The sequence below is a fragment of the Hyperoodon ampullatus genome (genome assembly GCF_949752795.1).
Source record: "Hyperoodon ampullatus genome assembly, chromosome: 2".
NCBI classification, from domain to species: domain Eukaryota; kingdom Metazoa; phylum Chordata; class Mammalia; order Artiodactyla; family Ziphiidae; genus Hyperoodon; species Hyperoodon ampullatus.
Window position 1 is genome coordinate 47330306 of NC_136915.1, and position 13485 is coordinate 47343790.

The 13485-nt window shown below is 35.3% G+C and overlaps 1 protein-coding gene across 1 annotated transcript in view; it reads right to left on the minus strand.

Moving 5' to 3' along the window:
* USP24 (ubiquitin specific peptidase 24) overlaps positions 1-13485 on the minus strand; it is a 149484-nt gene that overhangs the window by 72580 nt on the left and 63419 nt on the right. The window contains exons 11-23 of the mRNA XM_079698560.1: positions 13080-13194; positions 12780-12883; positions 12114-12221; positions 11812-11907; positions 11559-11720; positions 11302-11349; positions 6005-6112; positions 5190-5339; positions 4414-4545; positions 3436-3547; positions 1876-1952; positions 527-667; positions 303-356 (exon numbers count right to left, since the gene is read on the minus strand). Coding sequence (XP_079554686.1) covers positions 303-356; positions 527-667; positions 1876-1952; positions 3436-3547; positions 4414-4545; positions 5190-5339; positions 6005-6112; positions 11302-11349; positions 11559-11720; positions 11812-11907; positions 12114-12221; positions 12780-12883; positions 13080-13194 — 1407 coding nt within the window. The remainder of the gene's footprint in view (positions 1-302; positions 357-526; positions 668-1875; positions 1953-3435; positions 3548-4413; positions 4546-5189; positions 5340-6004; positions 6113-11301; positions 11350-11558; positions 11721-11811; positions 11908-12113; positions 12222-12779; positions 12884-13079; positions 13195-13485) is intronic.

Here is a 13485-nt window from a genome sequence, read left to right on the forward strand (position 1 = left end):
ATTTTCTGAAGACAGTTTCTATACCCCCAAAAGGGGGTGGGGTGGGGTGGGTTGGGTGGGTGGAGCAGGGAAAAGGGATGGGGAGGGAGAAGGATTTCCTGTAAAATACACTTCTACATTGTGGGCATTAGGGCAAATGCCTGTTCCCTATGTCCACAATACGGTACTGCTAGCAAATTCTTCCAGTAGGATCCAGCTACAAATATCAACATTATACACGATCTCAAAACACAACATTATAAAAGGAAAAAAACCCAAAAGCATTTATTTCAAAAACAGGTTAAATAAAATTTGCTACTCACTTCTAATCTTGTGTAGCAATCAGCAATGAATTTCTTATGTAATGATACAGAATCCTAAAAGTAAGAGGTATATGGAAATTAAAATTAGTCTAGCATTTAGTTGTAATCATTATTACTGATAAAATGTCAAAATAAAGAAGCCCGACTTTCAGGCATGCCAACTTAGCAATTAAAAATATATTATTTTCTGCTTTTTTGTGTACCTTCTTTCCTTAAATACCCACCTTCTTTAACCTAGGATTTAGATTAATGTAACTGTAGTTTATGATTAACTGAATAGCTTCATTAGCAATTTCTTCATCAGGTGATTCCATGGCTATTTTCCAAATGAAATCCATTCCTATCAATTCCAGCTTTTCTACATACTGTTCAAAAGAAAGAAAAGTATACAGCACACCAAGGTCACAAAATTACAGTTATTTTCTGCTACACTGTAACTCCACACCTCTTCAAGTTCAAAATGAATTAAGGCTGCAAAAACCAAGTTACATATGAGAACATCATTATACTGATATGGAACTTTAAAACAAGAAACGACCAACAACAGAAACACTGGGCAACTTCCATGGAACCAAGACAGATATGGAGATTTTTCTCCAGACATTCCTAAACCTAAGCTAGAACTCTACCCAAATGGGCTACTAAAGCAGAAACAAAACAGGAATAATATGGGCGCCCTCTTTACGAGCTTTTCTTCAAAGGAAAGAGTTAGGTTAGAGGTAGTTACTATCCTTGGGGCTCAATCTGGTCTTCTCAGAGCTCAGTTAGAAAGGGCAGGATCCAGGCCTTACAAGATCTTGTTAAAATTCTTACCACCTAGGAAGTCAGGTCATGAATGAAACAGATGTGGAAAAAGAGTTATTTTTTGCCTTTCTTTTTTAAGGTGCTCACGTAAATATAAACATAAGCTGTATACATTCTACAGGTCCTCATTTTCCTGCTTCCTTGTCTGTTCTTAAAAACTTCCCCCCAGGGCTTCCCTGGTGGTGCAGTGGTTGAGAGTCCGCCTGCTGATGCAGGGGACACGGGTTCGTGCCCCGGTCCAGGAAGATCCCACATGCCGCGGAGCGGCTGGGCCCGTGAGCCATGGCTGCTGAGCCTGCACGTCCAGAGCTTGTGCTCCGCAATGGGAGAGGCCACAACAGTGAGAGGCCCGTGTACCGCAAAAAAAAAAAAAAAAAAAAAAAATTTCCCCCCAAATCCTTGCCCTTGTGATCCCAGAACTGAAGATTTTGGTACTTTTTCAGGTACACGTGAATTGCTAGATCTGAGAGGTTGGAAGCTTGGCTGGAACTATCCCTACTCCACGTTCACCCAGCCACAGGAGGCCGCTGGCTGCCCCAGATCAGCAAGAAGCAAAGAGGGGTCTGAGAAGTCACCTGTGCGGGAAACGCAGCCTCCTCACACTCTAAGAGAAGCGCCCTCGTCCATGCAGAAGCCTGCAGTCAAGGAGGTGCCCATTCTTTCTAAAAAAACCTCATGTTTTCTCTCAATTATAACACATGTTTTTTGCTGAATGTCAAGTTTTACTAGATTTTCCGAATTTTCTAGATTTGAAAACAATGTTACTTACCAATTGAGCTCCTTGTCTTTTCAATCGATGATCACAGAGATTCACATTTTCAAAAAAAGTCTTAAATAAGTTAAAACCTGAAATTATAGAATGTCATATAAATTCATGCACTCTAGGTACCACAGATAATCAATGAAAAGACAAAGTACATCAAGAGCTAAAACTATAAAGCTCTTAGGACAAAACATAGGCACAAATCTCCAAGACCTTGAATTAGGCAATCGTCTCTTAGATATGGTATCAAAAGCACAAGCAACAACAATGACAAAAAAATAAATAAACTTCATCAAAACTAAAAGCTTTTGTGCTTCAAAGGACTACCAAGAGAGTGAAAAGCCAACCCACAGGACAAAATATTTGTAAATCACATATCTGATAAGGAGTGAATATGCAGAATATATAAACAACACAACTCAAAAATAAAAGGGCAAATAACCCAATTTAAAAATGAGAAAAAGATTTTTATAGACATTTCTCCAAAGATGATATATAAATGACCAATAAGCCCATGAATGGATGCTCATGATCCTTAGTCATCATGGAAATGTAAATCAAGCCATGAGATACCATGTCACAACCAATAGAATGGCTAAAATAAAAAAAAGTTTATAATAATTATTAGAGAAGATGTGAAGAAATCAGACCCTCATATACTGCTGGTGTGATTATAAAATGCTGCAGCCACTTTGCAAAACAGATTGACAGTTCCTCAAATGTCAATTATATGATACAGCAATTTCACTCCTAGGAATATAAAAACTTGTATATGAACCTTTACAGCAGCATTATTGATAATAACCAAAAGTGGTGACAACCCAAATGACCATCAACTGATGAATGGATAAACAAAATGTGTTACAGCCATACAATGAAATATTAGTCAGCCATAAAATGGAAAGAAGTTCTGGTACGTGCTAAAACCTGGGTGAACCCTGAAAACATTATGTCTCAGCGTGATAAAAGAAGCCAAATATTCATACAAAAGGTGACATATTATATGGTTCCATTTATATAAAATGTTCAGATTAGAATAATCTATAAGGACAGAAAGTAGACGAGAGGTCAGGGAAAGGGGAGAATGGATAGTGACTATTACATGGTTTCTTTCTGGGGTGATGAAGATATCCTGAGATTAAAAACGGTGAAGGTTGAACAACTTTGTGAATATACGAAAAGCACTTATTGTACACCTTAAAAAAGTAAATTTTATAGCATGTAAAATACGTATCAATAAAAAAACCTCAATTAAAAGATACAACTGAAAAGAGGATTTCTATACTTTGACAAATCTTCACCTTAAATGAATCCTTTTTGTACTAAGTAATTTCATGAAAAGACAGCTTGACAATTAGCCTATATAATTTAAAAATACCATTCATGTAAAAAGAAATTTATCTGTGTATATAAATATATGTATATATAGGTGTGTCTTTGTATGCATAAGGCAAAGTCCAGAAGGATATCCCAAACTGGTTAGCTGCTTCTGAGAGTGCGCTGAGAGGAAAAGTATAAAATTCTTACTTTAAAGAACTGAAAAATGATTTTAAGTTTCTTCCCTACCATTCATGGTGATTTCATACGACTCCAATTTAAGAATCTTCTCCTTGAAGAGCTGCTGCTGAACATCACTCTCAAGATCATGCTGCCCTTTTGTAAACCATTCAAAACACATCTGCAGATCAAGACAAGTATCACCCTGTAACTAAAATCCATTTAAGGCAAATACATATTCCAAACTGGGAGAGCAAAGATAAATTATTTTTAATTCTTTAGAAATTTATATTGCCTTAATACCACTCAAAACTGAAATGGTTCTAACTCTGGAACTAAATAAAGCAGTTAATTACTGCAATCTTTCCTCTAGATAATGAAAATATAAATTCATGCTTTTCACTGAATTGTTACACTTTGGTTTTACCACCAACATTTATTAATAAGCCTTACTATGTGCCAGGCACTGTGCTAGGCACTGTCACATACTTAGTCCTTTCAATAATCTTATGATGTAGTTAACACTATTCTACAAATGAGATGAGGAAACAGCCATTCACTGTTAGAAAACGTCAAAGCAGTGTGGTGCTCCTGGTTTAATCCATTTTCAGCTGTGTAACTGTAGTTCTAAAGATCTGTCTAGGTATCAGTTCCTTCTTTAGCGTTTCCGGGATACAACATCATTATAGGAACTCAAAGTTTTCTGCTGGTTAATTTAAAATTAGTTTCATGGGAGGGAAAAAAATACTAAAAGACACACCAAGAATTGTTTTGCTGTACTCACTTGGCTGAATTTGGTTTTATCCAGAATGGTGTCAGACTTACCAAAGATCTCACACAGCTGTCTATATCACAGATATATATTATATAAAATATCTTTTCCACACTTATAGTTCCTAGCCTATTAGTATAAATGTATGCTTAGTAAATTGAAAAGTGTTTAGAATTGAAGATGTGAGACACACACAAAAATGTGAGATAGACACAAAAAAGTGAAATACTATTAAGTCCCACTGCTGTCTTACTTCATCCACAATATCTTCTTACCTCTCTATCTAATTCACAAACATCCTGGCCAGTCACAAGACACTCCCAGATTTCCTTGGCACGATTCCAACCCAGATACAGAGTAGCTTCTTGCAAGAAAAATGCCAGAAATTTTAGATGGGCCTCTAAATACTGGAAAAAGAAATAATGCCAATTAGTTAACTCCAGGCATTCATATGTAAAAGAAAAATTAAAAAAACAAAAAACTCTGAAATTAAAAAAATAGTTTTACCTAATGCTTTTTCATATAACTTAGGGTAAAGTAAATGTGAGAAATCTGTTTACAAGTTGACAATACAATGTAACAGAAACTACTTGAAGTCTAACACAAATTCAGTTGACTTTAGATGCCAAAAAAATACAATTTCGGCAATCTCAGAGTAAAACACCACAACACAACTGGTGAGTTAAAAGTATTTTTCTATTTTTTTAAAAACAATATTAGTAACCACTAGATTTGAAAAACAAAAGCCATTAGCCACAGAACTAACAGTTATTATTTCTGATCAAAGACAAAGAAAAGATGTTTATTTTTATTACCAGATCATATGCAGTTATCTTGGGTGATTTACTGAAAGATTTACCCACAAATATCAATTTTCTGAACTTTTATTTTGAGGTGATTATAGTCAAGATACAAAAATGTTCCATTATGACAAAGACACCTCATGCTACCTCTTTAGAGTTACTCCCAATAAGTATTATTTTTATAGTTCAAGTGCAAAAAGGCCAAATGAATGCTGTAAATCATGAAACAAAAGCACAATGCCAGATACCTCCCGATAAGTGTATCGGCCATCCACTAGTGTTGAACCAGTTAAGCCTCCAGGTCCAGCCACAGCTGCTGCAAGCCGATGACAAGCTATCAAACTTCCTGTTACCAATTTCACTATTTCAAAATTTTTCTTCAAGTCTTGAATAATGCTCTTAGCAAAAACAACAAAAAGAAAAATGGTATGAGAATGTGCAGTTATTTTGTCAGTTTAATACAAGCTTCTATTTTAGCACGTAGTTGAGGAATAGCAAACACAGAAAGTTTTTCACTCATATTTCCTACATAAAAGTAAATAAAATCAATCTGGTATGTACATTTACTAGGGAATTACTATAGAATTAATGAACTTCCCTGGTAAATTTCTGCTTCTAAGAGGGATTCTTTAAAAAAAAAAAAAAAGTCTTTCAAAAGAACTATTTCACTTCTTGCATACTTTTCCAGATCTTTCTTCCCAAGTCTATTACACTGAGGAAGCTCTAGCTCCTTAAGCAAACTAATGTTTTCACAATATAAAATAAGTCTTTGAATCTTTTCAAACAAATTTCTAAAATACCATTAACTTTTAAACATTGGCTTACTTTGTAAATTAAGGAAATAAAAAATAAATGAGTTAGGGATATATCAAAAGAAAAGCTCCATAGAAATGAAAGCAGAATGATGTTTAAATTCAAGATTATTAAGTAATATAAATGAATTACATTAATAACCATAAAACTGTAATATAGTCACTACAAAACTCAGCAATCTTTTGATGTTTGTTATTATAAAAGGTTATGCAAGTAATTGTATAATAATCAAATATAACTATACTCTTACCTTGTCTTGCTTTTGATAGGTTTGTTTTATGAATGAGCGGGTGATTTCATGTAGCTGACGCAAAGCTGGTACTACCCATACAAACTGGGGATTATTAAGTTGAGATGACTAGAGTTAAAAAGAAGTTACATTAGTTAAATTTAGAAATAGCAGATTAAATTTATTAGCTATAAAAAATTTCCAAGTCAATTAGGTTTTATTGTTACACATTCTATTATTTTTCTCTTCACATCGCTCATTTATAGTTTATCTCCATGCACTCATAATTCAGTCTTCAACTTCTTATTCTGCATGCAATCCTAAAGCCAAGAACTGCAAACAGGAGTGGATGTGAAGTGATAGTAAATGTATAGGGGTACATCAGCAAAAAACAGACGACAAGGAATTAGCAACTTCAGAGGATAGATTAAGTAGCACAGGCTGCTAGGATATTGTTGATGTAATAAAATAAATTGATGGCAAAAGCTTAACTTGGATAATACTGAACTGGCTGATAAGTAAAATGGTATAAAAATATGGTGTTCTACAATTACATGATTAAGATACCAATGATATGATCAAGATACCAATGATATGATCAAGATACTAATAGTGGTCTAAATATTAAAGAAAATATCCATGGTCTGCTTGTATTTCCTAGTTAAAACAATTTTATGAGAGAATTCTACTTTTATTAATTATTACAGCCACTTCACACTTATACTTTATATTTTTCAAAACACTTTCAAATATGTTATTTCTGAAACTGGTACATGACAATCCAGATCTTCAAGTACATATCTGAAAAGTCTGATGTTCATGTGATACTCTTTAAAAAGAGAATTGCTTTTGAATAAATAGCATCTTTCAAACTATGAGACTTCATTATAAAGGTTGTAGGAATGTCAGATTAAACACTATCGATCAATTGATAAGTAACTCTCTAAAAAACTGAGTAACAGTTTAAGTCCTTAGCTTTTACTTTAAAAACTGTATTATTTTTTTAAAGCCTTGCTTCTTTAAGTCTTTCTGTAAGATGAAGATGCCTATGGGGCAGAAAACTACTTTTGATGTCATTTGCAGAAAAATATCGTACTACTAAATACGTAAATGTGAGAGAGCTACTGCCTAAATAATACTGGCTTTCCTAGAGATTAGCCAATCAATCAGCAAATACCATATTTCCTGGATTCTAAGATATAGGCTTTATAAATTTTAACATTTCTGAAATGGACACTTCTTACACTTGTATCAAAGAAACTTACCAGCCACTAGGCATAGAAGTAAGTTTAGATATACCTGTCCTTATGTGAGTATGTGCAAACTTAGCTGTTTACAAAAGGTATCTGTTCATCTACCCATCATTTCTGCTGTTACGTGGCATAGTTTAGCACCAAACAAGGATGGCTTTTTAACTTAAATGTAGATCACTGATTTGTTTCTTGAATGCTATCAAAAAGATTACACTATGATATAGCACTGACTAGCCTGTCGTGTCCATCAACTCAATTAAAAGCAAAGAATAACTACCAGTGGTCTCGGACTAAAGTGTTTTTCAGAGCCAGGAGAATTTGGTGTGACAGACTCATACCCTGTGAAGGGCTGTATCACTTGGCATTAAATGTCTCTCTGTCCAAAGCTGCACCTTGATTCAAGAGAAACTGTTTAACTTGTAGTATATACAACTTAATGAAAGAAAAAAGCAGCTTGAGTTTTACAAAAAAAGGACACAAAACTCCATATTCTTCAACATGCCTCAAAATTCTACAATCTTAAAGATTTCAAAGAAGTCCAAAACACTACACTAGATAATGAAAAGCGGTGTGCCACAGTGAGGCTGTACATACTGGATTAAACCTGTGATGCATGTTGCAACACTGGCATCTTAGAATCAGAGAAATAAGGTATGTATTAAAGGCCAACTACTTGCAAGACTAGCTAGAATATTTCTGCTAGGATATGAAAGTTGCAAAATGACATAGATTAAAATTCTAAGGCTTAAGTCCGAACTCATACCTTCCAAAAGGATTACAAACATTAGATATAAATATAAACCCTTTAGTAAATAATCAGGTATATTAAAAAGTATCATTATGACCAATTAAGTCAATTATGGTTAGATTATTTTTTTAACATTGAAAATTACCCTTTAGAATCTAAAAAGTATTTCTGATATAGTCTTTCTACAGTTTAGCAAACAAGACAGATGTTATTTATTCCATCCTATCTATAATATTATGTTGCTATGTTATAAGAAAAATTTAAATTACTCTTCTCCATTTCTAAAAGAGGCAGAAGACTATGGTGAACAATTAAAACAAACATATCTGACAATGTCTGATAATGAAGCTGAGGTTTCATAAGTAGGAGTTAATGGTATATCCAAATTAGACTCCTAATGTTAGATGAAGCCGTAGAGGTCAACTAGTTTAGCCTGCAAACCTGTGCCTAAACTTTCCTTATTCATTTTTGTTACAAAACTTGTCTTCTAGTGTTTCCAGTGATGAGGAACTCAGGAGGCAGTGCATTCTGTGTCAGATTGTTTTCATAGGAAGTTCATTGCTCTATCATATTGCAACATGCCTTCCCATAACTTCTTAGGAGACATAGAAAGTTAAGTTGAATCAAACTTCTATAACAATCCTCTAAGTAGCTGAAAAAGCTTTCCTATGCTTTCTTGAGTTCTCTCTTCTCAAAGTTGAATATCCCAGGTCTTCATCTGCCTTGTTTTACCAGACCTAGCCATTTACCTAGAACCAAGTTCAAATTTTTACATGGGTGGACATATAAAAAGTATTTCCTCCTGTGCTAAGCACATCACTGTGAGGCTGTCCTGAGGGCACCTTGCTGCTTTTACTTTCAGTGTATGTTTTGGCAAGTGGAGGCCCCTCAAGTATGGCTAAGTAACGATTTTAGTGTCCTCACAGAGGAGGGGGAAGAGGTAAGAGGAAGGGAGCCAACATTTATTGAAAGGCTGCTGGGCACTGTGCTAGGAGGCCTTCACATAATGACTTAGGGAATACACAAACACCACTAATTGAGTAAAAATGACTTTTTTTGGTTTAGTAATATTTTTTTTTGGATGAGTACATTTAAACTTTTTAATTGAAGTAAAAAATAAGTGCAATAAGAGGGAAAGGGTTGGGGGCAGACAGTGGAAGGTATAAAGGAAGCAAAGACCAAGGAAGCCAAGGGTATCCTGGCAGAATCTACAGAAATAAAGTTGAGAAATAAAGGTCAGAATTTCTGAACACAATAATGGAACTTGGGAATTTTAAGAGTGTCAAAAGCAGAGGGAAAGGGAATCAGTTGGAGGAGTAGAGGTAGCTGGGGGGTGGGAGGGGAGTAAGAGGTGGGTGATCTTGTCTTACCCTTTGCTTAGTTTCTGTGTAGCCTGGCAGGGAGACATAATTCCCAGTCAGCCCACCTTGCTGCCTGGCAGGAAAGGGCATAGCATAGAAAAACACCTTTAGTGGCAGTATATAACTCAACCCCCTGCCTGGAGTCATATCGGGGGCTTTGATCTTCCCACTGCCCCCCTTCAGCCATGTGTACTTTAAGAGAGTATCTGCAAAAGCACTCAGTCAACTGAAAAGTGCTATGTAAATGTAAGTTATTATTATTTGAAATGAAAGAATGGTAAATCAGAATTTCTTTACTGGGAGCAGTGGGATACAAAAAAGGAAGAATATTCCTTTCAAGACTCACAAAATGACTCCAAAATTCTCCCTGTTACTTTTTGAGTTTTGTTATCAAACAACAGACATGAATGAAGCGACTGCAAAGAGAAGCAATAAAGATGCAGCGATGCTACTGGCTACAAGGGCTAAAGTATTGCTTAGCTGTAACAAGGAAGGAACAGGGATCAGGAAGGATTTTTCTGGTTTCAAAAGCCATTTCCCTGGAGGGAGGAAAAAGTCCCTTCAGCTTTGACCTTCATACCTATAAAGAAATGTATCTGTTACTGTGAAGAAAAGACCATTTTCTATAGATACCCTTTCCCTCTTACTATTACTATTGAAAGATTTAAACTTCTTAAATAACTCTGGATGAGTTTCAATCATAAAGACAGAGGGTGCTAAATTATCTGAGTCACTGAGCTGAGAAAACTGGGAAAATTCAAATTGTATCTGAGTAGAAAGAGAGCAATGCTGTTGAATTAAAGGAACAATTAATCATAACCTGAGCATTACCAGCTCCAGTTTGTGAACGATTTTAATGTAGAAAATTCACCTGATCAAATTTCAATGTCAGAAATATAACACACAAAGTTCTTAAATGTCCCCAACTAAACTTTATGACCAAGCATAATTTAAGAGAATAAAAGCCTACTGAGTCACCAAGGCCGCTTAGCAAGAGCTGAGTCTCTGAATTTACTAATGTAAATTAGCAGTATTCAAGATTCTTTAAAGAAATACTTACTAGGAAAGCCAAGAAATATGTTTTACCAATGAAATTCCTAAGCCATTAGCTATTTACTAAAACCTTTTCTTATGATAACAGTGAAATGAAACCCCTCTCGCTGCTAGGCTTTGTTTCATCTGGGCAACCTGAGGGCCTGCATGGGAGGAGGACATGCTCTCATCAGGGCTGCTGCAACCACGGAAGCAGGCTCCAGTGTGCAGCTACTGACTGCAGCAACAGGAGAGCTACAACCATCACTACACATGCTGCTACCCACCCTTCCGAAGGACAGTCCTTAAGTCCACAGTCACCTGGAGGCCAAAGCCCTGGAGCATAGGACTTCCACAGCACCCATCACTACCCAGTTCTACCTTCTAAAATCGAGCCCTAGCAGCAGGCACTCACTCAATAACCGTTTGTGTAAGGAATTACTTTAGGAACACATCTGAACCAAGCACCTAGAAAACGACTACGTGCCAGCAACGAATGAACTTCTTTCTTCCCTTCTTTCTCTCTTCTGACTCTATGAATGTTCCTCCATTTCTCTCTTATGCGAGAAAAATGGACACGATATTTATTTAGAATCCATTGTGCTTATTAAAGATGTGCATACTTTGGATTTAATTTTAAAAAAGAAAAACTAAGTTGAAGGTCTTACAATCTTATGAAAATAATATAGTAAAACTACTCTCTGAATGTGACCCTGGATTCTTTTTTCCCTTTGACAGTCAATAACCCCCAAGCTTTAAATAATAAGCACAGGTCATAAGCAAATATTTAAACAGCAGTGTGTATCTGAATATTATTCGAAGAAACACTAAAACATACTTTTATCTTAAAATTATAATTCAATTTATTAAAAGGAATTATTAAATTAGTATACCTTTTAGTTGGTTCCATCTGCAAATTCTTACCTTGAATCCATCCTTCTTGTTTTTTTCCAAACCTGACCATTCTCCAGGCTGAAAATTAATTTTAAGAAATATTAAGAAATGTAAGTGACTTGGTAAAAGCAGTACCTATAATTTCCCAATTTTGGACTCTAAGGTATGAGCTTCCAGGTAGGACATTTAGTTTAATTTACATAAAAGGGGAGGAAAATTATTTGGCTCTAATTACTCAGACAATACTATTGCTCTGACAACAAAACTAGACCAAAGATAAAACCAACCCTTTTAATATCTTCTATGCACTTAATGATGTAGGTCCTCTTGATTGCTTCTTTCACTGCATACGCATCACTTAGGATTGTCAGGTGCTCCTCCAAAGCTTGCTGAATGAGGCTACTGGGCAGCGTTGGGAGATGAGCCAGTTCCCAGAGTACATCTAACACCTACAATAAACCACATGTGATGAGCCAGCCCATACACAAGTAAAGCTGCTTTAAGTACATGTAACTAGAAAAAGTCATTTGATTCTCCTGCCTTTCCAGAAGTGGTCTCAAAGCGTGCTTCCCGGCCTATTCGTCCAATCAGGCTCAATAGCTTCTGTCTTACTCTATCGGTCTCGGTCTCCCAGCTCTGTAGAACAAAAAAGAAAATACACAGGAACTGCTTCCCAGTCCCATTTGATCACACTGGCAAAGTATGCAAAAACTTTAAACTTGAGCTAAAAAAGTTTAATAAAGTAAGAAGAGTATGGTTAAACACTGCTAATTTAGAGGGAGGAGACCTCAAAATAAGATTATTTTAGAAATATTTAAAAGTAAGCACGTTTGAACACATACCTTCTGAATGAGAACAAACAAATGATTAAGCTGATCTGAACTAAATTTGACAGCTGCTGCAGCAATAATAGTATGGATATTCTCGATCACAGTAGATGATTGTCCTGACTAGAAAAGAAGACATTGGGAAGAAAGTTAAGTCTTGGAGACTGGAAAAACCCGTCTTTCCCTGTTGATTTATAGAAGCAAAAGCAGAACAGTAACAAAGATAAATTGATTCTAGTCTAACAGCATACATACACTTGCATGATAAAACTGGTAAGACTATAAGAAGCAACCATTATTAATGGTTATCGGTTGGCCTTGTTTAAATTCCTAGAAGCATTAAATCTCTAAAAAGACAATGTAAAAAAAAGATGAGAATCAAGTTCTCAAACTGACATATTCATTTTAAGAGGAGAACAAAATATTTTCAACTGGCTTAAAAACAATTTAAACTAATTACAAGAAAAACATTCTCACTTTTCACATTTTATAAATGATCTTGAGGCTCTCAGTTGAGAGTATTATGTGTCTCATTTTTAAATCTGCTTATAGATATTTTGTGACTTCAATTAATATTTATTTATCCATGGGCAGTAAGTCTCTGCTTTAGAGAGTCACTACCCTTCGCCCTTACGGAAAAAAAATGTCAGAAAAAGGCAAAAATAATTCTCATCAACTTACCTGTATCTTCCAAATTTTAGTGAGCTCATCTAAAGACAATTTACTGCCCAAGAGTTCAATAATTCCCTTTATACGATCACAGTATTGTGCTTGGTCTATGTTGCCTAAGAGAAGAAACACCAGAGAGGCAGACAGATACAGTGAACACTAACTTTCTAAATATGATTCTATTTATTCAAAGCAATATTAACTTGCTATAAGATTATTTAAAGGCTAATATAGTCAAAGCAACAATTTCATACCTTTTTTATACAGAAATATATTATTTATGTGTTAGGTAACTTTTTTAAAGCAACTTACCTTCCAATGCAATTGACAGAACTGAGTTCTCAACTAGCCAATCTAATAGTCTGTCTGTATCTATAGCATTCTTCACGGATTTGGATAAAGTGCTATCTTCTATTAGTTTGGTTACCTAAAAAGACAGGATTATTGTGATTGAATCTAATGCAAATATTCACAATCAAAACCTTCATATATATTTTGTGACTTTTATAGTGTTACAATGTGGTCTAATGATTAGCCAAAATGTATCAAAGGCCAGTTATTAGAAGTTAATAGACCACTTATTTGTGATGTCTCTTTAAAAAGAACACAGAGCTCACACTTCCTGGGCCACTGCTGTTTGGCTCAGGGATGCACATCTGACCCAAACTTCAATCAGAGCACTCCTCCAAATTCTATACTTGGGACCAGAGAGAAAGTA